Raw genomic sequence first — 26,658 nt, 5'->3', positions numbered from 1 at the left:
TAACCTACCACGGGTTAGTTTAAACCTACCACGGGTTAGTTTAAACCTGCCACGGGTTAGTTTAAACCTGCCACGGGTTAGTTTTAACCTACCACGGGTTAGTTTAAACCTGCCACGGGTTAGTTTAAACCTGCCACGGGTTAGTTTTAACCGGCCACGCATGTCGGGAGCCACGGTGTTGTCGGACTAATGCCTGTCAGACTGTTAGTATGTCTAACCAACGTACGCAATGCACACCCGCACGCACACACACACACACACGCACACACACACACTGATCAATGCTTGTGCGTGACCTAGACAAAGTCTGCGGTCATAAGGGACGGCATCATCAGGAAGTATCAGGAGATCCATAAGGTTCTGGAAGAGGACCTGATGTTGACTCTAGCCCACCTAGAGATGGAAGAGAGAGCTGCTGTATCAGCATTGGACGGCCTCATGGAGAAGAACTGTTCGCTGGTCCAGGAGATAGAGCAGCACCTGGCCCGGCTTACAGTGGAACTGGCTCTGGACCTTGATCCCTGCAGGGCAACGGTGACTAAAGCAATTATTTATTTGTTTGTTTGTTTATTTAATTCATTTATTGAACTCACAGTGAAATTAAATTAACATTATGTGATTCCTGTGCTCTCTCTCTCTCTCTCTCTCTCTCTCTCTCTCTCTCTCTCTCTCTCTCTCTCTCTCTCTCTCTCTCTGTCTCTGTCTTTCTTTGTTAAATTGTTCTTCCAACCCCCCCACCCCCCCACCCTGTCCATCAGGACACAGAGAGTGTTGGCAGGTATGGAATCTTAAGACAAAAACATAAATGTATACCCAGCCTACACCAATCTGCTGTTTATTATAATACACAGCAAAATCCTTTAGTGTCTTCCTGAGTGTCCTCCACTTAGCCCATTCTGGGCGGGAACCCCTTTTGGTGTTAACATTATGTTATGCTTTAGCTAAAAAAAAATAGTTGTAGGTCTGCTATTTTAGAAAAAAAATTATAGAAGTATTGGTATCAAAATGTTTGTACTTAAAGTACCAAAAGTAGAAAGTACGCCTAGTAATTCATTTTCAATGAGAGGCCTGCATTTTTTTTGTAAGTTGAGGGGCGACAAGTTCGACAACGCTAGCGTATTTACGTGGGGGTGGGGTCCCGTGAAATTGTCGCACGCATGCTCGTTTCGTGCACACGCCCGTGACTGAGTAGACCTGGATTCTGTTTAGCTTTTCTTTTTGAGTGGTCCCTATGTCCACGTACCTGTCTGTCCCTATGTTTAGAGTACCAGTAGGGGCAAAAGTGACGCTGTTGTGCTATAAACAGAGCGAGAGATAGTGTTGGACTGTTGCCTGCTAATTACAGAGAGAGAGAGAGGGGGGGAGAGGTGTCTGCTAAATGCTAATTCCTCCAAAGTCAAAGTCAAAGTCATACGATTTGTCACACGCGTTACCGCAGTGAAATTTGTTCTCCGCATTTGACCGCATCATCTCTTGGAGCGGTTGAGCCGCAGCCAAGGAGCGGTGAGCTGCAGCGTGCGCCGCGCTCGGGAATCATTTGATTAGTAGAGTTGACCCCCAATCCAACCCTTGATGCTGAGTGCCAAGCAGGGAGGCATTGGGTCCCATTTTTACAGTCTTTGATATGACCCGGCCGGGGACCGAACCCCGACCTTCCAGTTTCAGGGCGGACACTCTAACCACAAGGCCACTGTCTGGTCCACACAGTAACTCTGTCATTTCTCGACCGTTTCGGACGCGGGGCGGCACCCTGGGCACGTTCCTGTGGGCCTGGAAGTTCCGGGGGGGACCCCCACACGGAGTTGCACCACTCAGTTCACACGGGTGTGATTTTTTTATTACGCTTCTGTTGTCGCGTCCCTCATGAGCACACCTGTTGCAGACGTCTGCGTCACACGCTTCCCATCTGAAAGGACCTTCATGCAGAATGTCCAGAATGAGCTTGTAGATCTGCTATTTTCAAATGGCCAATATTTGATATAGGGCTGAAGTGGTTAATGCATGTTTTGTACTAATAATCAAAATCTATAAAGTAACTATAGCAACTAAAGATTTCAAATAATTGTAGTGGAATAAAAGTACAATATTTGGCTCTGAGAAGTATTGTGGAGACCGGTGAAGTAAAAGTATCTCAAAATTGTACTTAAGTACAGTAGTTGAGTAAATATACTTTAGTTACTTTACAGTGTACAGTGTAAAGTGTTGATTTCGTCGACTAAAACTATGAAAAATGTTCGTCATAGACTTTTCACTGACGAAAACTAAATGGAAACTAAATTAAGTGTAAAATCAGACGGCATCAAGGCCCGCCAAAATACATTTTAGTTGACTAAATCAACTGTAGATTTAGTCGACTAAAATCTTAGGATATTTAGTCGACTAAAACTAGACTAAACACTAAAACATTCCGGGCGACTAAAACTGTGTCTAAAACTAAATGAAAACGATTACAACGCTGGTTCCTATAGCTGTCTCTCTCTCTCTCTCTCTCTCTCTCCTCCACACAGGGTGATGGAGCTGCTAAACAGCACGGAGCCCGGCAGCGTGAAGCTGGACGAGTCCAAAGCAGAGCAGATCCTCAGCCTGGCCAACAACATGCTGCTGCTGGTCCGCTCCCAGACCCCCGTCACCAAGACCCTCCTCAAGAGCTGTCAGTTCACACACTTAAAGGAGAATTCCATGCTAGAAGGCTTTCTTACCTTTATTTGTAGTTGTTACGTCCCCAACAAAGAGGTCCAGGTGTTATTTTGTGCAAAAAAGCATTATTGGCTATTTCCCCTAATATAAGCCCTCAATGGGGGTTGGGTTTTTGTGCTAATTAACTTATTTCCATCGAAATAAGTAGTAAAGTGTGCTGCTCGGGATACTATTTACATTATGAAGAGAGGATATATACAAAAAATGTTGATTTTTGAGCGATGGAAATAAGCGTATTAGTATAACACCCCATAGCCCCATTCAATTCAATGCAATTCAATGCAATTCATTGAGGGCTTATGGTTGGGGAAATAGCCAATATTGCGCTTTTGCACAAAATAACACCTGGGCCTCTTTGGTGGGGACGTAACAACTACAAGTCAAGGTAAGAAAGCCTTCTAGCATGGAATTCTCCTGGCATCGTGACATAAAAAAATACGTTTTTGTAATTTTTCTTTTTATTACTATTATTTGTTTGTTTTACTGAGCTCAATTGCACCCCAAAAAAACAGAACGTTTAACATTCAGTAGATGTTCTGTGGTCTGGGTTTTTTTTTTCTGGGGTTTGGCTCAAACAAGTGCTCTGATTTGCCTGTGGACTGTGAGGTAAGAGTCCTCAAATCCCATACGTATATGGCATAAGAATTTGCCAGCAGGTGTCACCGTTGAGGCCTGTTTGCCTGTTTTCATTGCAGCTCCAAAGGCGTCAGAACACACAGAGAAAACCTCAGTACCACAGAAAATCCACTGAATGTTCAAAGTTCAGGTTGTGTGGGTGAAATTGAGGTCATAAAACCAAAAAAAAAAAAAGGAAATTAATGTCATAGGGAAACCTTTAACGTTTAGTGTTCTTGGGAAAGACCCCACATTGCCTCCAATGAGTCGGTCGGTGCCTTGCATGGTAGCTTGACACCATTGGTGTGGGCCGCTTCACCTCCCGATGTATGAATGAATGTCCATTCATAGATCGGGAGGTGAAGCGATTTGAGTAAGTAAGTAGCCTTGCCGAGCCATGAGGCCCATAGGGCAGGAGCCTATCTCCTGTTTCTGTAGCGTGAGGCAGCTTGATGTACAAGTACACCCCCTGGACATGACGCTAGTATGTCGCAGGGACTTACCCCCAATCCAACCCTTGATGCTGAGTGTCAAGCAGGGAGGCATTGGGTCCCATTTTTAGGGTCTTTTGTATGACCCGGCCGGGGATTGAACCCCAACCTCCCAGTCTCAGGGCTGACACTCTAACCACAAGGCCACTGAGCTGGCGCTAGGCAGCGCTTCACCTAATGCAATCCATTATATGCTGATATGTGCATTGTGCACGCAGACTGCAGTTGTATTTTACTCCTCCTTTCTAAAGCGAGTTGACAAAAGGCTAGTGGTTAAGATGTTTGGCTTTTGTGTCCCTGGTCCCCCATGGCAGGGGACCAGTGGCATACCATAAATCATGTTCCCCTTGAACTTCTGACCTATCACACATGATGTTCGGCTAGTGGACATGTTGGGTTTAACCTCGCGCCAGCCTTTACACAGTGGGCTAGTGGACATGTTGGGTTTAACCTCGCGTCACCAGCCTTTACACAGTGGGCTAGTGGACATGTTGGGTTTAACCTCGCGTCACCAGCCTTTACACAGTGGGCTAGTGGACATGTTGGGTTTAACCTCGCGCCAGCCTTTACACAGTGGGCTAGTGGACATGTTGGGTTTAACCTCGCGTCACCAGCCTTTACACAGTGGGCTAGTGGACATGTTGGGTTTAACCTCGCGTCACCAGCCTTTACACAGTGGGCTAGTGGACATGTTGGGTTTAACCTCGCGTCACCAGCCTTTACACAGTGGGCTAGTGGACATGTTGGGTTTAACCTCGCGTCACCAGCCTTTACACAGTGGGCTAGTGGACATGTTGGGTTTAACCTCGCGTCACCAGCCTTTACACAGTGGTCTAGTGGACATGTTGGGTTTAACCTCGCGTCACCAGCCTTTACACAGTGGGCTAGTGGACATGTTGGGTTTAACCTCGCGTCACCAGCCTTTACACAGTGGGCTAGTGGACATGTTGGGTTTAACCTCGCGTCACCAGCCTTTACACAGTGGGCTAGTGGACATGTTGGGTTTAACCTCGCGTCACCAGCCTTTACACAGTGGGCTAGTGGACATGTTGGGTTTAACCTCGCGTCACCAGCCTTTACAAAGTGGGCTAGTGTGATCCAGTCTAGGCCAGATACTGCTATAGTTTTAAATTCAACCCTATAACTAATGAGTATCCGGTCAATCGCTGCAATGTTATTGTTCCCCGACATAAAAGCCGAAACGATACAAAACAACGTAATTCCCCTTAATTAGCAATACTAGAACGGTGCCCATTGGGCACTGGCCTACTTGGAACGGCCAGCTCCATATATGGAGATATACAGTATAGGGGTCATTCATACATTGGGAGGTGAAGCGCTTTGAGAACTTGGGAAAGCGCTATAAAAATGTAATTGTGATGTCAGACCAGACCAGCTCCATATAGGGGTGATCAGGTCCAGATCCCGGGCAAAGGCTTTTGTGCTGGTTCTGGACAACCGGCTATCCGACCGACCGACTGGAGTCGACACCGGGCACTGCACTCCCTGTGGGGGTGTGTGTGTGTCAAATTTGAAGTCGGTGGGGCGAACGGTTCCCGAGTTAAGTGGATTACAGACGTACACACATACGTATGTATGTACGTACAGAGACGTGGTACATTTATAGATATAGATAGATATAAACCACAACGGGGCTTTAAAACTGCACCGATATCTTATAATATCACATTGACAGTTGGTTTCTGTCTCCAGATTCCAGTGACGTGCGTCTCGATCCAGAGACCGCCCACCTTAAGCTAATCATCTCGGCCGAGGGCGACAGCGCGACATACACAGACACGTGGCAGGAATTGCCTGACCTCCCTGGACGATTCGACGCCACACTCAATGTCATCAGCTCGCTGGGCTTTAGTTTTGGCCGCCACTACTGGGAGATTGATGTGAGTGGAAAAACCTACTGGGAACTGGGCCTCACCTATCCAAGCATCCCCCGCAAAGGCAACACCGAGGACTGCTGGCTGGGCCGGGGGATTTCATCCTGGTGCGTGGAGTTTTTTGATGGCGAGTACACCGCCTGGCACGGAGGGGTGCCCCACCAGCTGCCCATCACGAAACACCTCCGTCGCATCGGGGTCTTGTGTAGTTTCCCCGCGGGTTTAGTGACATTTTTAGCGGCAGACAACATGGCCCCACTGTTCTCTTTCTGTGCGGGCACGTTCACGGACTGCCTCCACCTAGCTGTGTGCCCAGGGCATGACCATAAAGGCACCAACGCCAGACCTATCAGGGTCTGTAACACTCCCTCGCCTACTAGTACTCTCTGTAAAGAAACTAGTAAAGACTAGAGACTTTTTGTTGTCATTTCTTTAAATGATTGTTGTGTTGATGTTGCCGACGTCAAATTTCTCATCTTTGAAGTGAAAATGTACTAATGCATTTGTATGAAAATAAATGCACTTCAGATGTTATACTAGGAAACGGTAGACAAGGTTGGTTTTACACTCTCTTTGTAATAGAAGTACAGTTCTCTCTTGATATAAAAGAATATATATATATATATATATACACAGTATATTGTGGTGTTACTTTAATACCGTAAGGATTATGAGAAATTCATGTTGTCATATTTGAAACTATTGTATTTATTTTGTACCGTTAGAGTTATGCTTTAAAAGATCCTCTTGAAAGCAGTGCACACAGTTCATTTTGGCCTTGGATGCACTTGCCTGGATGGGAATCCGAAGGGTTACAAAGTCTACGTTCAAGCAAATAATGAACTCTTTGCAAATATGCTCTCTGTGCTTATACAGTATGCGTTGCAAGTGAATATTGGCACTCAGCCATTTAAAAAAAAAAAACATTATGTTGCGGTTTAATTTGTAAAAAAGTTAAAAAAAACAGTTAACCCATTTTGGGCGGGAACCCCTTTTGGTGTTTTAAGCATTCTGTTATACTTTAGCTATTTTTGAAAAATCGTGAAAATGTGGCACAAATCTTTGAATATATATTTCAGAGCGAACATTTTTAACAAAGATATTTGCTTCCGGGGGGGTCCATGGAACTACATATTTTGAGATGGGGGGTCCGTGGCCCAATAGAGATAATTCTGGGGGTCCTTGACATGAAAAAGGTTGAGCACCACTGACATAGAAACATGGGTTTTTCAGATTTTTTATTTTTAGGATTTAGAAGCCTTTCTTTTATCGACCTCAGTCCAAAAACAGTTAAAGAAGGCGAGAAGCTCTACTGTATGGTTTGGCGTACATTTATTATTATTGTTTGCTCTGTAGGATGTATTGTATAGTGCACTGCACTGATTACAGTTAGACAAACTCCACTGTCCAAGTCCATTAACCCATTTTGGACTGACGTCGAAATAAAATCACACCCGTGTGAACTGAGTGGTGCAACTCCCCTCTCCCCCTGCCCCCCCCCCCCCCCTCTCTCTCTCTCTCATTAGCAGGCAACAGTGCAGCACTATCTCTCTCTCTCTCTGTTTCTGGCACAACAGCGCCACTTTTGCCCCTACTGGTACTCTAAACATAGTAACATAGTCACGGACATTGCTGTTCCTTGGAGTGGTTGCACCACTCAAAAAAAACCCTGAAAGAATATATATTCAAAGATTTGTGCCGCATTTTTACGATTTTTCAAAAAAATAGCAGACCTACAAGCTCGTAGCGCGCCACTCGGTGGCGCGCTACGAGCTTGTAGATCTGCTATTTTTCAATAGCTCAAGTATAACATAATGCTTACACCAAATGTTCCCGCCCAAAATGGGTTAAACCAAACGGATACAGTCACTTGTATGGGCCATGGCCGTACAGTACAAAGGTTAGTATACTTACACAAATGTTGCGAGTAGATTGTCTCACTCTCCTGGACCTCCTCTGATCCACTGCCATCATGAACCTTAAAGTCCTCTTCTTGTGCCTGATTTTAACGCTGCTCATCAAACCTGCTGAAGTATGTATATTTGATCCCTTTTTTTTGTTTCCTCCCCAGTGCTTGGTGTCAGGCTTGGCAGTACGCAAAACATAGGTTAAGCAGCCACTTACTGTTTCTGTTCTAATTAACCACCTTTTCCGTGAATAAAACAACTATGAATTTGTCATTCATTTTGTGATATTGTGATATTGTCATTCCATGGATTGTCAAAAGGACAGTCAGAGTACAGTGAGCATTACTGTATTTGTTTTACGATGACTATGATGTCAACGGCACTGATGAAATCTTCATCATTCTCTCAGCTTAAGAGGAAACTTAAGTGGAAACACAGGCTTCATGTTGAGGATGAGACTCGTGTTGCAGAGAAAAAACACTTGAGGCTTTCAGATATCATGGACGGTAAGCACTTTACTCTATTGCTCTTTTACAGTGTACTGTACATGTATGTGTTGACCCATTTAGGCCTGACCTCAACATTTTAAAAAGAAATCTTCTAAATCAGTTTTCTGAAATAAATATTTTCACGATTTTTCAAAAATAGCAGACCAAGATCTGCTATTTTTCAATAGCTAAATTATAACAATGTTTAAAACACCAAAAGGGGTTCCCGCCCAAAATGGGTTAATATCATGTCCCTTATTGGGAAAGAGGGAGAGAGAGAGTGAGTCAAGAATAAAAGAAAATACATGGGATAAATGATATCTAACAATGTTATGAACTCATGTTTTAGACTTTTTCTATCAGATCATAGATCTAAGTGACGACGACGATGACGACGACGATGACACAGGAGACTGGGTCTTTGAACTTCAGGAGCCAGATGGTGAGAATGCAATCTTCTTCTAATTAGGAGAATATATAGAATGTTCCCAGATCATTATTACACTGTATAGTCCTAGCCTGGTTAATAAACCAGACCGAATCAGCCGTTGGCAAAAAAAAATTGCCTACCAGCGGATTACGGTCTGGCGAGGCTCAGTAGCACGCCTCTTTCCTACAACCGAGAACAGGTCGGACCAATCGGGACACGGTATGCAATATGGGCGGGCTTTGGTACAGTGACGTTCAATGCTTGAGACTTTTGACTGACAGTAGCTCTGACCAATTGCGTCAAAGAGAAAATGTTTGAACCCGCCCCCCGGGAAATGAAATCCAAGTGGAGCCAGCCCAGACTAATATACCGCGACAGTGTTGTGTGATATTAGTCTGGCTTATTAGCCAGGCTAGTATAGTCCACTTGCCAGAATGTGAACCCCGGGCATTTTGAGTACCATACAGTTTTATGTTAGTCATGTTGAGTATGGGTCCCCGGTAGGGATGTCCCGATACACTTTTTTCTCTTCCGATCCCGATACCTCAATTTTTGTGTTAGCCTATACCGATACCGAATATCGATACCAGTGTCGTGATCTCATGTTGTGTTTATAGCTATATCTCGTGTTGTGTTTATAGCAGACTCCTCACTCAAATGTGCACTTGCAGTTTGGGCAACTCCAAAGAAAACTCCACATGTCCCAACATTTTATTTACCTGCCATAGTGTCAACCCCTTACCCCTGTGTCGGATCGGTGGTTAGACTGGCATATTCACCGATACCGATATGACCCGATATGACAAATAAGGGCCGATCCGATACTTTTCCCGATATCGATACAGTATCGGGACATCTCTAGTCCCCGTCCCGGCATTCAGAAACTGCCGGATGCTCACTTGCATATGTTGAGCAATTTTCTAAATTAGCATAATATGCAAAAAAAAAAAGAAGAAAAAAAAAAAACTAAGTTTCATCATACTTTAAGTAGCATGTGACGTGTCAAACTAGGGGGTTTTCATGATTCTGAATCCATTCCGAACATTAGTTTGCACTAGCCTGATTATCAGACTGTAGCTTTCTTGAAGCTTCAGTCTGACATTGTCTCCTGTCTGAGCGATTTCAAGGGGGAGGGGATTAGAATTTCCCTCAACCAGTAGCCATTGGTGTTGTTTTTCCTTCCTTCCTCTGTGTGGTGCGCTGCGTGATGACGCTGAAAACGGGACTCGGCGCTGATTGGTTGTTCGTTAGACCCACCCCCACCACCGATTCTCATTGGATTCTCATTTTTGTACCGAAGAAATTATAGGTTCACAGTGCAACACCAGACCAAGAGACGCAGTCCACTCAGAGAGTGGGCGGGGTCTTTGGGCTGGATCCAGGCTACACTTGCATATGTTGAGCAATTTTCAAAATAAGCATAATATGCAAAAAAAATAAGAAAAACAAATCAAAGTTTCATCATACTTTAAGTAGCATGTGACGTGTCAAACTAGGGGGTTTTCATGATTCTGAATCCATTCCGAACATTAGTTTGCACAAAAAGCACTCGTTGGGCGAAAATCTCCATAGCCGTCATCACAAATGTGATGATGTCTGCACATTTGGGCCAAGTAGCTATGGCCGTTTTTTAGCCCAAGGAGAATACTGGGCTGACAAGTAGACTACTGTGTGAACTTCTCATAAGCATACGTTTTCCTATGTATCTCTGCATTTCCTTTGCACACATCCCAGGACAATGCAACCCCAACCCTTTTCCTATGTATCTCTGCATTGACTTTGCACACCTTCCAGGACAATGCAACCCCAACCCTTGCCGCAATAATGGCACATGTGAGGAAAAGGGCAAGAGGAGATTCAAATGCGACTGTCCCGAAGGCTTCAAGGGAAAGAAGTGTCAGAAAGGTTTGCCAAACGATTATCTGAGTCCTTTACTGTACTCCTCCCTTTACAATTTACAATTTAGGCATTTAGCAGACGCTCTTAATCCAGAGCGACTTACATTAGGCAAGAACAAAAGCATGGGGATACATCACATATATAAAATTTATTTATCATGAAACATGCGTAAGCTAAGAACGTAACTAGAACATATCTATATAATGACACTATATACTATACTATGCTATACATATGTACTATAAGGAAGGGGTTCTCAACCCGTGGGTCGCCAAATTATTTTAGGGGGTCTCCAAATTATTTTCAAAAAAAAAAAAAGGTTTTTTTTTTAATTTTATTTTCACGATTTTTCAAAAATAGCAGACCTACAAGCTCGTAGCGCGCCACTCGGTGGCGCGCTATGAGCTTGTAGATCTGCTATTTTTCAATAGCTAAATTATAACAATGCTTAAAACACCAAAAGGGGTTCCCGCCCAAAATGGTTTAAGGTTATTGTAGCAGTCAATTTATATTGGGGGTCGGGAGGGGGCGGGGCGGGGGTCCCGAGACATTGCCAAAGCATTTCCGGGGGTCCCCGGCCAAAAACGTTGAGAACCCCTGCTATAAGGTACTATGACTACATACAATGCAATTATTGTGCTGTCTACATGACATGCTAGAAGTCTGTTTCAAATGCTATCTGAGTCTAAAAAGTGCTATCTAAGGGGGTAGGATAAGTGCTATGGGCCTTTACTTACTTGGTAGGCTATAGTAAGTATATTTACTCAAGTAGCCTACTGTACTCAAGTACAATGTCAAGGTAGGCCTACTGCACTTCACTGCAGCATTGTTGTACTTAATACTAAATATTAATACTTAATCCTGTTATTTGATAGCTTTAGTTGCTACAGTAGTTACTTCGCAGATTTTGATTATTAAAGGGGCATTCCACTCATATTCAACATTTTACTATGTCATTAATATACCTTAGAGCTGTTGTGTGGAAATAATAAAAAAGTTCCCCCATTCTGTGTTTCCTAGAACTAGAGGTCTGAAAAATAACATGGTGAAACACTTCTTGATGACATCATCAAGATGTGTTTCACCATTTTAATGATTTTTTTCATAATTACAGTTCTAGGAAACACAAAATGGGGGGACTTTTTTATTATTTCCACACAACAGCTCTAAGGTATATTAATGACATAGTAAAATGTTGAAAATGGGTGGTTTTCCCCTTTAATAATAATTAGAACACAACAGCCTTCGGATGTTTGACCCCATCCTACCTGGCTGGTACAGGTAACAGTCTTAAAAAGGTGACTGTCTGACTGGAATGACAGGAAAATGGGCTATGAACTCCACTATTAATGAAGTGCTGATATTGAAGAAATGATGTTAAATCCTGTTAGATCCTCAAAAACTTCATTAAAACAGGACTTGGGTGCAAAGATCGGTGCCCCTAAGTAAGATTTTGAATGCAGGACGTACTTTTACTCAAGTTCAAAATCGGGGGAGTAGATTACTTCTTCCACCACTGCATGATCAAACCATAATAATATATAACCATGTTAAAAATATTATTATTATTACCGCAGCCCGCAAACATTGCAAGAGGGGCAGATGTGGCCGTGGTGAGTGTGTGCTGACCTCGGCTGCCCCCTTCTATGAATGCAAGTGTAAGGAGCCCTTCCAACCGCCACACTGCACAACAGGTAGGACTGTCTCTCTTTGGGTTGACCTAATTGATCTGTGTGCTTTAATTGCCTCTGTAGTCAAATTTAACCCATTTTGACCTGAGATCAGATTCTAAAAAATGCCTTCTACATCCTGACAGTTTTCTGAAAAAGCTATGTTTCTATGTCAGTTCTTCGATTAAAAAAAAAATAGCAGACCTACAAGCTGGCGCGCTATGAGCTTGTAGATCTGCTATTTTTCAATAGCTAAAGCATAACATAATGCTAACACCAAAATGGGTTAATAGTAGATTTTAAAAAACAATGTTACCCCTCCATTTTCTGTTGATGTGTTTCTATTACCAGTCACGTTCATTTCCATGTTGCGTTCAATCATGAACAAGAAAGCTCTCTTTGTTTTAAGTTTCGTACTGTGAACCCAATCCCTGCAAGAACGGTGGAACATGCGTGCAGAACGACGATGACTTTGACTGCGAGTGCACGGAAGGGTATAAAGGCCGCTTCTGCCATGTTGGTAAATACTATGTGACATACAAGTATATCCTCTTCATTCCATTGTATGTAGACTCACAAATTGTGTACCGACCGAGGTGTGTATATTTACCAGGCAGTGTTGATTTCGCCTCCCAATGTATGAATGAATGAACCATTGTAAAGCGCTTTGAGCACTTGGAAAAGCGATATAAAAATGCAATTCATTATGTTCGTCAACTACCCTTTTTCACAGACGAAAGCTAATGGGAACTAAATGAAAACTAAGCTATGATGACTAAATATATTGACAATTTCAAACAATTAAAAACTACACTAAAATGTTAGGAAGGGACTAGTGGACAAGAGATCCAGTGTAAGTAAATGACAAGTCATTTTACACTTGGTTGCATGCTGAAAATAGTCGATCTACAAGCTATTTTCATAAATCTGCCATTACGACAGCATCAAGGCCCACCAAAATACATTTTAGTCGACTATATCAACTGTAGATTTAGTCGACTATAATCGTATGATATTTAGTCAACTAAAACTAGACTAACACTAAGACATTCCAGGTGACTAGTCTAAAATGTGACTAAATGAAAACTATTCAAGAGACTAAAACTAAAATCTAAATTTTGCTGTCAAAATCAACACTGTTATTTATACCAGGGCCCAAGGACTGTTATGTGGAGGACGGCGAGTCGTACCACGGAAACGTCAGTGAGACAGACGACGGCCATGAATGCCTGTACTGGAACTCTCACTTCATCCTGGAGAGAGGAACCAACCCCTTCAGCTCCTATGAGGATGCCGACGGACTGGGCCCGCATAACTTCTGCAGGTCCGCTTTTATTGCACGCACGCACGCACGCACGCACATGCATGTATACATTCTCCCATTTAGGCCTGACGTCGAAATAAAAAAAAACGTTCGCTCTGAAAGAATACATATTCAAAGATTTGTGCCGCATATTTACGATTTTTCAAAAATAGCAGATCTACAAGCTCATAGCGCACCACTCGGTGGCGCGCTATGAGCTATCTCCTGTTTCTGTAGCCATGAGGCCCATAGGGCAGGAGCCTATCTCTTGTTTCTGTAGCCATGAGGCCCATAGGGCAGGAGCCTATCTCTTGTTTCTGTAGCGTGAGGCAGCTTGATGTACAAGTACACCCCCTGGACATGACGCTAGTATGTCGCAGGGACTTACCCCCAATCCAACCCTTGATGCTGAGTGCCAAGCAGGGAGGCACTGGGTCCCATTTTTCAGAGTCTTTGGTATGACCCGGCCGGGGATTGAACCCCGACCTCCCAGTCTCAGGGCGGACACTCTAACCACAAGGCCACTGAGCTGGCAGTAACATTAGCCGGGATGATTTGTTGAGGGGCGCCAGCCCCTCCTATACACAGGTTTAATGTTTGTCTTTAGTTCAATGTTTGTTTTGTAAATGGAAACTTTGACAGGAAAAGACTCGCTCACCGTATGGAAAATAGAAGTAAAACTCCTTAAACTGAGACTTAGAAAAATATTTTTTCTTTATTTTATCATGCTCATAAAGTGCTCTGTGCTCAAAGTGCAATTAAAAAGCAAACGTTTCGGTCCTAGGACCTTCGTCAGTGCCATTGACAATGAAGGGAAAATGTACGTCATCATGCGCCTCATTACGTCATATTGTCTCTTTATTGTTAATGGCGTTTAATGTTTGTGTTGGCACTGTTTGTTTTACATCACCATTACATCACCTACTCAACATGAGTTAGACTTTAATATATTAGCGCCCCTCACTTCACACAGGTGTGATTTTTCAAACACAGTTCTTATAGGAGATCTTAGAGGTGATGAACGAACCCTGGGAACAGCGCCCCATCACCTCTGTTATAGGTGATGAACGAACCCTGGGAACAGCGCCCCATCACCTCTGCCAATATTGGCGTCAGACTTCAGTGCTGCATATTCTGAAACATGACCTCACATGGTTATGAAAACAAATATTGCTCATTTTCATGGTTCTATTGTGCTTTGAGTATTAGGCCGTGAGCCAGGACCCCAAATCTGGGGTCATCTGTACCGATGGGGTGAATAAGTCTCATAGTGATTTTTGGGAAGGTATACATCCCTAGTGCTAGGAAAAATGTGATAGCATTGCATCTGTGGTAGCTTTCTGTGTGTTATCACTCCATTTATAACCACATGCCAAAACTAAATTTTCAAAATCCGAATGGAGCATTCTACTTCAAACTGATGGTTCTCTCCTATTATTGATCATATATCTTTGAAGAATGGTTGGGATACAGCTCAGACTATATATTTCTCTGAAAAGTTGTTAAAATTAGCACATCTAGAAATGTTATCTATTACAGGAGAGACAACATATAGGGACTATATATTACATGAGACGTACTTCTGTTTTCATGAAAGATGCAGCACAAAGGTTCCCTCTGTAAATAACTGTAAATATTTAAAACCATCTTAGAACATAAATTCTAATCAAATGTTTTATGAAATTCAATAAACTAAATATAGTGTAAGTGTACAGTGTAAGTAATGCATAAGATAACTTTCCTTCCACCATTACATCACCTTTTAGTCCATTTGACACTTCTATCTGTTCAATACCAAACCTAATAATGCTGTTTCATATTACGTTTTTGTTGTTGATTTGTATTTGGGGACAATTTTAGCTTGGTTGCCCAAACTTTGGTAATTGGCATAATCAAAAAAGGCCTTTATATCAGGTCAATCTCACATGTTAAAGGTCTGGTCAATGAAACAGAAACAACTATTTCTATTTCTATAACAACTTATACTTATACATTTGTAATAATAGCATAAGAAAATATGATAATATTTATCTTTTGCAACTACATTCAATATCTGTAAGCTTCAACTCATAATCAGGAACATAAAATCAACCCACCACATCCCCCCTAGCCCTCCTGATTGGCAGCAATATCTTACCCAAATCCTGATCTACCTCATCGTCAAAAGTATATCCTCTTTATTATCAACATCACTTCTCATTTGTAGCTTCAACATCTCATCAGGTGTCAGGTCACCCTTAGCAAAATGTGGATCTCCCATCCAAATTGTGTGACATCACCTGAACTTTCAAATTGAGCTTGGTGGTCTGCCACATTCCACTTCTATATGAGTACAACTGTCGTGGTACAACAGCAGCAACAGATTGTTACATTGTGACACCCAACTCACCCAGCACATCAGGGTAGTCTGGGAAGTTCCCTGCCAGCAAAGTATTTTGTGCTCTGATCTTGCCTTTGCACATGGATATGAGGTTGCACAGGACTGTCCCATCGTCGTTAATGTCAAGGCAATTATGTTTATGCACTGTCAAATAGGTCTACATCTATTCTATGGTAACATATAGCTGTATAGTCATATTATCCTGCTCATTACTGTGCACAAATGTATACATCTTTGTGTTTGAGCACAAATGCATTTTGAGAACCCCCACATTTTCAGTAAAGCGTGCACGCTGTGCGGCCCCCACACACCATCATTCTACAGTTCAATCTAGTTGAATACCCCTGCTGTAGGTTACAACAACAAACAGCTGCATATCAATGGTAAGGTGAATACTGTGCATGTCAACCAGTGACCATACTGTATCTGCTGCATGCTTGGACACACCTGCTTATGAGACAGACATTGACCTGACCTTTAGCACATAAGATTGACCTACTTATAAGAAATTGATTTTATGTGACAGTTATTCTGTTCATTTTGTAATTGTATTGTTTTTACATAATGCAGTACAATAGAACATCACTTTGGGTGTGGTATGGACACCATTTTGGATTTGGCAATACATAATTAACTAGTGATGGGAGATTAATCGGCAAACACATCGGTATCGGACGATTTGAGTTTTTAGATTAATCGGCATCGGTTTGATTAATCAGACCGATTACGTTTTTCAATAAACTTTTCCCTACTCCTTTTTCGAACATAGTAACTGCGAGAGTGAGGTCTAGCCAACACCAACTCGGGATTCCTGGATCGCTGCCCTCCACAATGTCCTATCCAACATCAGGTTATTGAGCTCTGCAGTGTTGTTAGCCAAGCTGTCGCGCCGCAGCACGTCTACATAGGTGGTACGCTTCTTTCCCCCCCTTGGCTTTGCCCTGGGTTTGGCTCCCATAGTCAATTTACTTGCCTCAAGTTCTGGGTACCTGACGCAGTGCCCTGCCAGCCTCATCCTTCTCTCTCTGACTTTGTCCGTGACCCGTGGTAGGTCCCCATAGAAGAGGTCCACATTTCTGATGTGACACCTAGTGCCATTCGTAGCATTCTTGTGTAGACTCCATCCAGGGATTTTTCCTGTTGTACTGTGAGGTCCATGTCTCGACAGTATCTATGAACAGCCGCCTCTTAAGGTCTTCTCCCATGTCTGATTTCCACACTCTCCTCATCCCGTGCAAGGCTTTCCAGGCAAGTGCTCGCCGAACCTTCAGATCCTTTTCAGTTGAGGCAGTCCAGGCCCTCACTTGAAGTCCTCGACTCGCTCGAGCACCGTCCCGTCTGCAGTGGCAATGGTTTTGTCCTCTGTCATTACCTTTGTTTTCTTGGTATTGAGCTTGAGGCCGAACTTGGACCTTGGCTCGAGTCTGGCTGTAGCTTGACTCTATCATCTGGACCAACCTTTCTGGAACTCCGTAGGCACGTAGAATACTCATGAGTTTCCCCCGGTGGATGGTGTCGAAAGCCTTTTGGAAGTCAAAGAATGTGATCACCGCTGACAGGTTGCGCTCCCATACCCCTTCCAATATCCTCCTCAGTGCCAGTATCTGCCCGACTTTCGAACATAAACATAAGTTAAGGATTATGAAAGATCATTATTATTATTTTTGGACGTTTATTTCCTTTGTCTTTTCTCATTTATATTTTAACATGTTTGGAATAAATAAAAAAATGAAAAAAAAATGAAATGAAATTAATGAATCGGTCTGTCTTTACAGATAAACAAGCCCAAAGTAACAGTTTGAACAGATCTACAAGCTCACAATATTATAAAGGTATTTAAGTTAGATGTGACTTGCCTAAGCCTGCAGTGCAGACACCCTGTTACATGTATTTTTCAGAATAGACAAAATTATAATCTTTCAATACAGAATGAGATCGACATTGGTAATATTGGTTATCGGCCATAACAGCAATTAATTATATCGGATATCGATATCGGCCATAATGATGAATTAGTATTAGTTATAGCCATTTTAAGCTCCTGGCAGCCATATTGGACGCCATCTTGAAAATGACACCTTTCCAGAACATATATTTTCCTATATTTTCAGTATATTCTTAAGCATGCCTAGAGGTACCAGAACCAATTGGAAAAACCTTTTCTATCATTTTTGGGGGGTGTATTACTATTTTTTTTCATATTGATCCATGCCATTTTCGCCTAGTGTTATAAAATAAAATGCATGATAGCACTCATAAAGCTACCACGGGTGCAATGCTATCACATATTTTCTAACTCTAGACATGTATACCTTCCTGCTGCTCATGTTTCTGTGCTCCAGAAACCCAGATGGAGACGCAATGCCCTGGTGTTTCTTCAGAAGAGGTCGCAAGCTGTGGTGGGACTACTGTGATGTAACCGAGTGCCCCGAGCCCACAGGTCAGACTGAGAGAGAGAGAGAGAGAGAGAGAGAGAGTGACCCATAATGCGACAAAGTACATATCCTGCATAACTCTTCAGAAAACTCCCTGAAATATCATATTCAGTTTTCAGTAGCATGTCACTTTATTATAGCAGGCACCCCTTTATCAATTTTATTTTCTATTCTTTCCCGACAAGAGGCAAAAACAATAAGGTTATGCATGTTTTTGAGGGGCGATAAGTATGCCCCTCATTCACACGAGTGTGATTCTTTTGTATTTATTTTCAGATGAAGTACCAACTTCAGATGAAGACCCTCCCGGTCCCCAGCCCAAACCAACAGTTCCCAAACCCAAACCAACAGTTCCCCAGCCCAAACCAACAGTTCCCCAGCCCAAACCACCAGTTCCCCAGCCTAAACCACCAGTTCCCCAGCCTAAACCACCAGTTCCCCAGCCCAAACCAACCGTTCCCCAGCCCAAACCGACCGTTCCCCAGCCCAAACCGACCCCATCCAAACCGGAGCAGTTCACCACCTGTGGGAAACCCGAGCCTAGGAAGCCCCTCACACGTATATATGGAGGTCTGAAAGTGAATCCTGGGGCTCTGCCTTGGCAAGTGTCTCTGCAAGCAAGGCCGAAGGGGTCTAGCCATCCCCATAGACATCTGTGTGGAGGAGTCCTCATCAAGAGCTGCTGGGTCCTGACGGCTGCCCACTGCATGTAAGCAATTATTAGGCTACTTAAAAAAGAAAATCACACCATAACGTGAAGTGTCGAGCGGTGCCTTTGGAGTCGAGCGCAGTTGTTGACTTACTAGAATTTTCGACCTCTGGGTCTAACGCAAAAAGAAAATTGGTGTTACACAAAAAAACTCGGATTCCCATCATGCACCTGTACCCCACACCAATAGTTTCAAAGGATACAAAAACAGCGCCACTAGAAGGTAGGCACACACACACACACACACACACACACACACACACACACACACACACACACAGCCAGTCATTGGAGTGGTTAGGCACCGCTCAAAAGTACGTTGTAATATCATTTAAATAGTCAAATGTAACCCATTTGAACCAAAGGTACTCCTTCTCCAAGATCTTATTGGAGTGAATGCAATCATTTATATTCTGCCGCTTTATTTTGAACAGTGATCCAAAGAACGAATTGGAGGTGGTGGCAGGAAGTCTGTCACTGGATTTGCAGGAGCCCACAGAGCAAACATTGGTGGTGGAGCAGGCCATTGTTCATGAGAACTACAGAGAGACGTCTGCAGCCGTTTACAATGACATAGGTTAGTGGTTTTACACTCTTTTACACATTATTGTCTCCACCAGGCCGAAGGCATGGGGAGAGAGTATGTTTTGCACTCCGTCCGTGTGTGTGTCCTTCCGTCCGTCTGTTACCAGCTAATCTCCGGCACCGCTAACCCGGCCGATGCCAAACTTTGCACACACACTCCCTGGATGCCAACGATGAACCACTGCCCCACATTTTCCAGAACGGCCTGTTATAGCGCCACCATGAGGCAGCTTTTCAATTTTTTTACCTAAAACTGCACCGATCTGCGTGAAACGTTGCATGGACATTCCCTAGAGGCCAAGGACAAACCTTTGACCTGCATTTTCCGCATCTGCCTTTTATAGCGCCACCAGGAGGCCGACTTTTGTAAAACACATTTTTGGATATTACTCCTCCAGATTTTGTCCAAAAATCCCGCAAATCATTACACAGTATCTCTATAGTCATGTGCTCAATACGGATCTGTCCGATATTTCATATTCCATCCTAATTGGCTAACATTGGCTTCAAATTTTGCAGGATTGGCCCGTTTTGAACAAAAAGCCTCAAATCATGAACGGAGTGTGCAATTTGACGTGAAATCGTTCACGCACTTTCCTACTAGGCTGAGGAATATAGCCTACCCATTTCACATTGGCCTGTTATAGCGCCACCAACAGGTGGATTGTGCGTGCGTGCGTGCGATCAACACGGATCTGCACCATTTCCCATATTCCATCCTGATTGGCAAAGATTGGAACAAACAAACAAAAAACATGTTCATATTACTCCTAAACATTCCTATCCTCCTGGTGGAGACCTGTGCCCAGAAGGGCACTTTTTCTAGTTTATCCTGCATTTGAGCCACGGACCACCATTTGATGAGCCTCTCAGACCCAAGAAGGAAGCTGTTGTTATCCTTGGATAGGATTTTGTCCACAATTCTATGCTGTATTGATGTGGTACCATAAGGAGAGATAACAGGCTGTATTGATGTGGTACCATAAGGAGAGATAACAGGCTGTATTGATGTGGTACCATAAGGAGAGATAACAGGCTGTATTGATGTGGTACCATAAGGAGAGATAACAGGCTGTATTGATGTGGTACCATAAGGAGAGATAACAGGCTGTATTGATGTGGTACCATAAGGAGAGATAACAGGCTGTATTGATGTGGTACCAGGAGAGATAACAGGCTGTATTGATGTGGTACCATAAGGAGAGATAACAGGCTGTATTGATGTGGTACCATAAGGAGAGATAACAGGCTGTATTGATGTGGTACCATAAGGAGAGATAACAGGCTGTATTGATGTGGTACCATAAGGAGAGATAACAGGCTGTATTGATGTGGTACCATAAGGAGAGATAACAGGCTGTATTGATGTGGTACCATAAGGAGAGATAACAGGCTGTATTGATGTGGTACCACAAGGAGAGATAACAGGCTGTATTGATGTGGTACCATAAGGAGAGATAACAGGCTGTATTGATGTGGTACCATAAGGAGAGATAACAGGCTGTATTGATGTGGTACCATAAGGAGAGATATTCAGGCTGTATTGATGTGGTACCATAAGGAGAGATAACAGGCAAAACGTTGATCAAAATAACAATTCTTTTAAAATGAAGTAATGCAGAAGAATAATTTTACACTCTCAAGTGTTCTAGTGATCTATAAGGTTCTATGAGTTACTCCATCATTTAGCTGGGGGCCACCTGGAACCCCTTCAATCAATTGGTGGTCCCCGGACCACTGGTTGAAAACCACTGATATAGGTGATCAATGTATATGTATATGTCAACTCTTAACCCAAAATCGCTACGTTTATCGTCATGCCCATAATGGTCATGCATATCTGGAAATAATCGGTAAATGTCCTCTTGTCTGTTTTAGCTTTGTTGAAGCTGAAAGGTGCAAACGGCGTCTGTGCCAACGAGACCCAGTTTGTGAAGACGGCTTGTCTGCCTGATGCTCCGTTTCCTGATGGATCAGAGTGCACCATCGCTGGATGGGGAGCTACGGAGTTTTGTAAGAACATTATTATTAGGATGGGGAGCTACGGAGTATTGTAAGAACATTATTATTAGGATGGGGTGCTACGGAGTTTTGTAAGAACATTATTATTAGGATGGGGAGCTACGGAGTACTGTAAGAACATTATTATTAGGATGGGGTGCTACGGAGTATTGTAAGAACATTATTATTAGGATGGGGTGCTACGGAGTATTGTAAGAACATTATTATTAGGATGGGGTGCTACGGAGTACTGTAAGAACATTATGATTAGGATGGGGTGCTACGGAGTATTGTAAGAACATTATTATTAGGATGGGGTGCTACGGAGTATTGTAAGAACATTATTATTAGGATGGGGTGCTACGGAGTATTGTAAGAACATTATTATTAGGATGGGGTGCTACAGAGTATTGTAAGAACATTATTATTAGGATGGGGTGCTACGGAGTACTGTAAGAACATTATTATTAGGATGGGGTGCTACGGAGTATTGTAAGAACATTATTATTAGGATGGGGTGCTACGGAGTATTATAAGAACATTATTATTAGGATGGGGTGCTACGGAGTATCGTAAGAACATTATTATTAGGATGGGGTGCTACGGAGTACTGTAAGAACATTATTATTAGGATGGGGTGCTACGGAGTATTGTAAGAACATTATTATTAGGATGGGGTGCTACGGAGTATCATAAGAACATTATTATTAGGATGGGGTGCTACGGAGTATTGTAAGAACATTATTATTAGGATGGGGTGCTACGGAGTATTGTAAGAACATTATTATTAGGATGGGGTGCTACGGAGTATCATAAGAACATTATTATTAGGATGGGGTGCTACGGAGTATTGTAAGAACATTATTATTAGGATGGGGTGCTACGGAGTATCATAAGAACATTATTATTAGGATGGGGTGCTACGGAGTATTGTAAGAACATTATTATTAGGATGGGGTGCTACGGAGTACTGTAAGAACATTATTATTAGGATGGGGTGCTACGGAGTATTGTAAGAACATTATTATTAGGATGGGGTGCTACGGAGTATTGTAAGAACATTATTATTAGGATGGGGTGCTACGGAGTATTGTAAGAACATTATTATTAGGATGGGGTGCTACGGAGTATTGTAAGAACATTATTATTAGGATGGGGTGCTACGGAGTATTGTAAGAACATTATTATTAGGATGGGGTGCTACGGAGTATTGTAAGAACATTATTATTAGGATGGGGTGCTACGGAGTACTGTAAGAACATTATTATTAGGATGGGGTGCTACGGAGTATCGTAAGAACATTATTATTAGGATGGAGTGCTACGGAGTATTGTAAGAACATTATTATTAGGATGGGGTGCTACGGAGTATTGTAAGAACATTATTATTAGGATGGGGTGCTACGGAGTATCGTAAGAACATTATTATTAGGATGGAGTGCTACGGAGTACTGTAAGAACATTATTATTAGGATGGGGTGCTACGGAGTATTGTAAGAACATTATTATTAGGATGGGGTGCTACGGAGTACTGTAAGAACATTATTATTAGGATGGGGTGCTACGGAGTATTATAAGAACATTATTATTAGGATGGGGTGCTACGGAGTATCGTAAGAACATTATTATTAGGATGGGGTGCTACGGAGTATTGTAAGAACATTATTATTAGGATGGGGTGCTACGGAGTACTGTAAGAACATTATTATTAGGATGGGGTGCTACGGAGTATTGTAAGAACATTATTATTAGGATGGGGTGCTACGGAGTATTGTAAGAACATTATTATTAGGATGGGGAGCTACAGAGTATTATAAGAACATTATTATTAGGCTATTTCAAAACTTTTTCAAAATAAATCACACCCATGTGAAGTGAGGGGAGCTCTTATCATCATCATACATCATCACATTCCGGCCAATCACAATTGTCGTCCTCACTTTTCTGTCCTCACTTTTTGAGGGGTGCTAGCCGCTCCTATATTCAGCTATAGTGTAGATTTTCATCTTACACAAACATTAAATTCCCATTGACAATGAATGGAGAATTTACGTCATGATGATGTACGATGATAAGAGCGCCACCTCACTTCACACGGGTGTGATTTTTCTCCTCGATTCCAATCCGGCTAATCACTTGTGGCGTTCTCAATTTTCTGTCCTCACTTTGTATCCTCAATTCCATGCTCATTGCTCAGCCAATCAAATCATCACTATGGGGGGTGCACACATTGTTCAGCCAATCAAATCATCGCTATGGGGTACACACACACACAAGCTGGCTAGATTTTTCAGTAATTCCATGAAGAAATCAAAGAAATATCAAGGAAATTCCATAAATTAGAAAACGAATGTAAACATTTGTTTTCTAATAGAAGTAGTGAAAATGGCCGATCTACAAGCTCACAACGTGGTGACACGTTGTGAATTTGTAGATCTGCTAATTTCACTAGTTTGGGTCCTAGGCAAATGTCAATTTTGGGGGGTGGGGGGGGTCTTGAGCTAAAATGTTTGGGAACCACTTGGTTACAGTATACCTTCTTTTTCATTTCCTTCCTGGTGGCGGTATAGCTCAATATGGTTCACGCTACCTAATGGATGCCCAGGTGCTGCTCATTGACCATTCATTTCCTTCCTGGTGGCGGTATAGCTCAATATGGTTCACGGTACCTAATGGATGCCCAGGTGCTGCTAATTGACCAGCAGAAGTGCTCTGACAAGGCGGTCTATGGGAACGCCATTGATGACAGCATGTTCTGTGCCGGCTACCTGCAAGGAGGGACAGACTCATGCCAGGTCAGTATAGAGGAATGTGTGTGTGTGTGTGTGTGTGTGTGTGTGTGTGTGTGTGTGTGTGTGTGTGTGTGTGTGTGTGTGTGTGTGTGTGTGTGTGTGTGTGTGTGTGTGTGTGTGTGTGTGTGTGTGTGTGTGTGTGTGTGTGTGTGTGTGTGTGTGTGTGTGCGTGCGTGTGTGCGTGTGTGGCCACGATACTGGAAATGTATTAAAAATCACAACTCATGTTGATTAGGTGATGTAATGGATCATGGTAAAACAAACGGTGCCAACACAAACATTACATTCTCTTTATTGTTAATGGCATTTAATGTTTGTGTTAGGGACAAGATGACGTACATTTTCCCTTCATTGTCAATGGCGTTTTTAAAACAAAACATTAAACCTGTATATTGGAGGGGCTAGCGCCCCTCAAAAATAAACCAATGTTTCGACCTGTAAGGTCTTCAGGGAACGTGTGGTCCTTTGTCTGCCGAGTACATAGTGCACTCTGAACACAGATGCTGTGATAAAACAAACTGTGATAAAATGCATTTATATTGTTCCGTGAAACATTTTGTATAACAGGGACAGTATTCTACACCTCTGCTAATGTTCAATTTCAAAATGGTTTAACTGAAAGGGTGTGGCTCCCATAATAATTTTTGTTTAAATACCTGTACAGGGGTGTATCGTTACACCGTATGTTGTAAACATACAGTAGGCCTACTATATATGTCCTGTGGTCCTACAGTATGTAATGCCTTGGCTGCTACCCATTACAGAGCCCTGGGAAGCCCACCCACCCTGCCGGAAATATGCACTCCGCAGAGTCCGCCCCTTTTGTTTGAAATTGATTGACATTTTTATTTCACAGTATGCAGAATGGGTACATTTCAAACAAAAGCACAAGTCAATACAAAGACTGTTACTGTGGAGACACCATGATTGTATGTTATCTAGTATTGTATGTTATTCACATTTATAAAGGATGTTCATTTCATGTTCCAGGGTGACTCTGGAGGCCCGCTGACATGTGAGAGGAATAAAACCCATTTCCTTTATGGTCTTGTGAGCTGGGGAGACCAATGTGGTGTAAAGAATAAACCAGGCGTCTATGCAAAGGTCAGCCACTTCCTGGACTGGATCAAGTCAAAGACGCAAGCGGTATAAGTATTGCTGTAAAACGATGGCTTGGGGGAAAAGTGTAATATAAATGATGTTTAACCAGTTCTCTCATCACTTGTTTCCTGTTGATTTATGCAGTGATTCTTGTCATAAATAAACAGTTCTTTCATAATTCCAACGTGTATATTATATTAAAGCCTACTATACACAGTCAATCAGCAGTGCAGTGGAGCAAGCAGATTCAGTCCCTCAAGTCAAGAGTATTATTATAGCATTTTTATGACTGCATGCAGAGATAAATGATGGGGGGAAGTGAGGGGCGCACAACATCGGAAATCATCATCATGACGTAACATGTCGATTTGCTCGTACACATATGATGTGACTGTGGCTCAAGAGGTAGAGCAGGTCGACCAATGATCCATTCGAATCCCGGCTCCTCCTGTCTACATGTCGAAGTGTCCTTGGGCAAGACACTGAACCCCAAATTGCTCCCGATGTGCTGGTTGGTACCTTGCATGGCTTCCGCTGCAATCGGTGTATGAATGTGAGAATGTAATGCACAATCTATGTAAAGTGCCTTGGATAAAGGCGCTATATAAATGCACCATTTACCATTTACCATGATGCAAATTCTCCATTCATTGTCAACGGGAATGTAATGTTTGTGTAAGACGAAAATCTAGACTAATAGCTGATTATAGGTGTCTCTCAAAAAGAGAGAGATATAGGCTGTTATATATCATCTCTGTCAGGTGGAAACATCATATGTCCAAAACTGTTCAAATTTAAAAACAGCAAAAGCAGCACATCTGCTACTTTTGATACTTTTGTGATGCCGTAGCAAGTAGAGCAATAATTTACAACAAAAATCACACCTGTGTGAACTGAGTGGTGCAGTGACGTCACACACTAACCATAGCAACCATGCTCACCTGTGCGTGGGGCCACGTACAGGTACCACGTACAGGTACACGGGTACATACACGGGTACAGACAAAGCTGGTTGTTGGAGTGGTTTGCACCACACAAATCACAAAAAGTTTGAATATGGAGATAAGAGGTTTCTGGCCACAACATGTAAGCCATATTTAATGTTTTAGCGGTTAGTTAGGCTACCACTCAATAAACCAGTAAGACGCCCTGAGGGCAAGAAGTGAAATTGCCCTAAAGTGCGAGGTCGCGTGCACGCATCCGCCTGGGTGATGGAAGACTGCTGGGCTGGCGCTTTGGCATGGGGGGGGTCAGATCAACA

At 42.7% G+C, this 26,658-nt stretch overlaps 1 protein-coding gene across 1 annotated transcript; it reads left to right on the top strand.

Moving 5' to 3' along the window:
- Nucleotides 1–399: 399 nt before the first annotated feature.
- LOC306931516 (hyaluronan-binding protein 2-like) lies at nt 400–25,448 on the top strand (the record flags this gene model as incomplete). Its single annotated transcript, XM_079512917.1, has 15 exons — nt 400–534; nt 759–778; nt 2,508–2,650; nt 5,517–6,052; nt 8,457–8,535; nt 10,318–10,428; nt 12,000–12,116; nt 12,502–12,612; nt 13,245–13,416; nt 18,118–18,215; nt 18,487–18,919; nt 19,354–19,496; nt 21,383–21,517; nt 24,154–24,299; nt 25,287–25,448. 15 exons carry the CDS (start codon nt 400–402, stop codon nt 25,446–25,448), a joined length of 2,541 nt encoding a protein of 846 aa, XP_079369043.1.
- Nucleotides 25,449–26,658: the final 1,210 nt, after the last annotated feature.

This window comes from Electrona antarctica (genome assembly GCF_951216825.1).
Source record: "Electrona antarctica genome assembly, chromosome: 10".
NCBI classification, from domain to species: domain Eukaryota; kingdom Metazoa; phylum Chordata; class Actinopteri; order Myctophiformes; family Myctophidae; genus Electrona; species Electrona antarctica.
The sequence above is the reverse complement of the archived record's forward strand: the minus strand, read 5'-3'. Positions and strand labels throughout refer to the sequence as shown.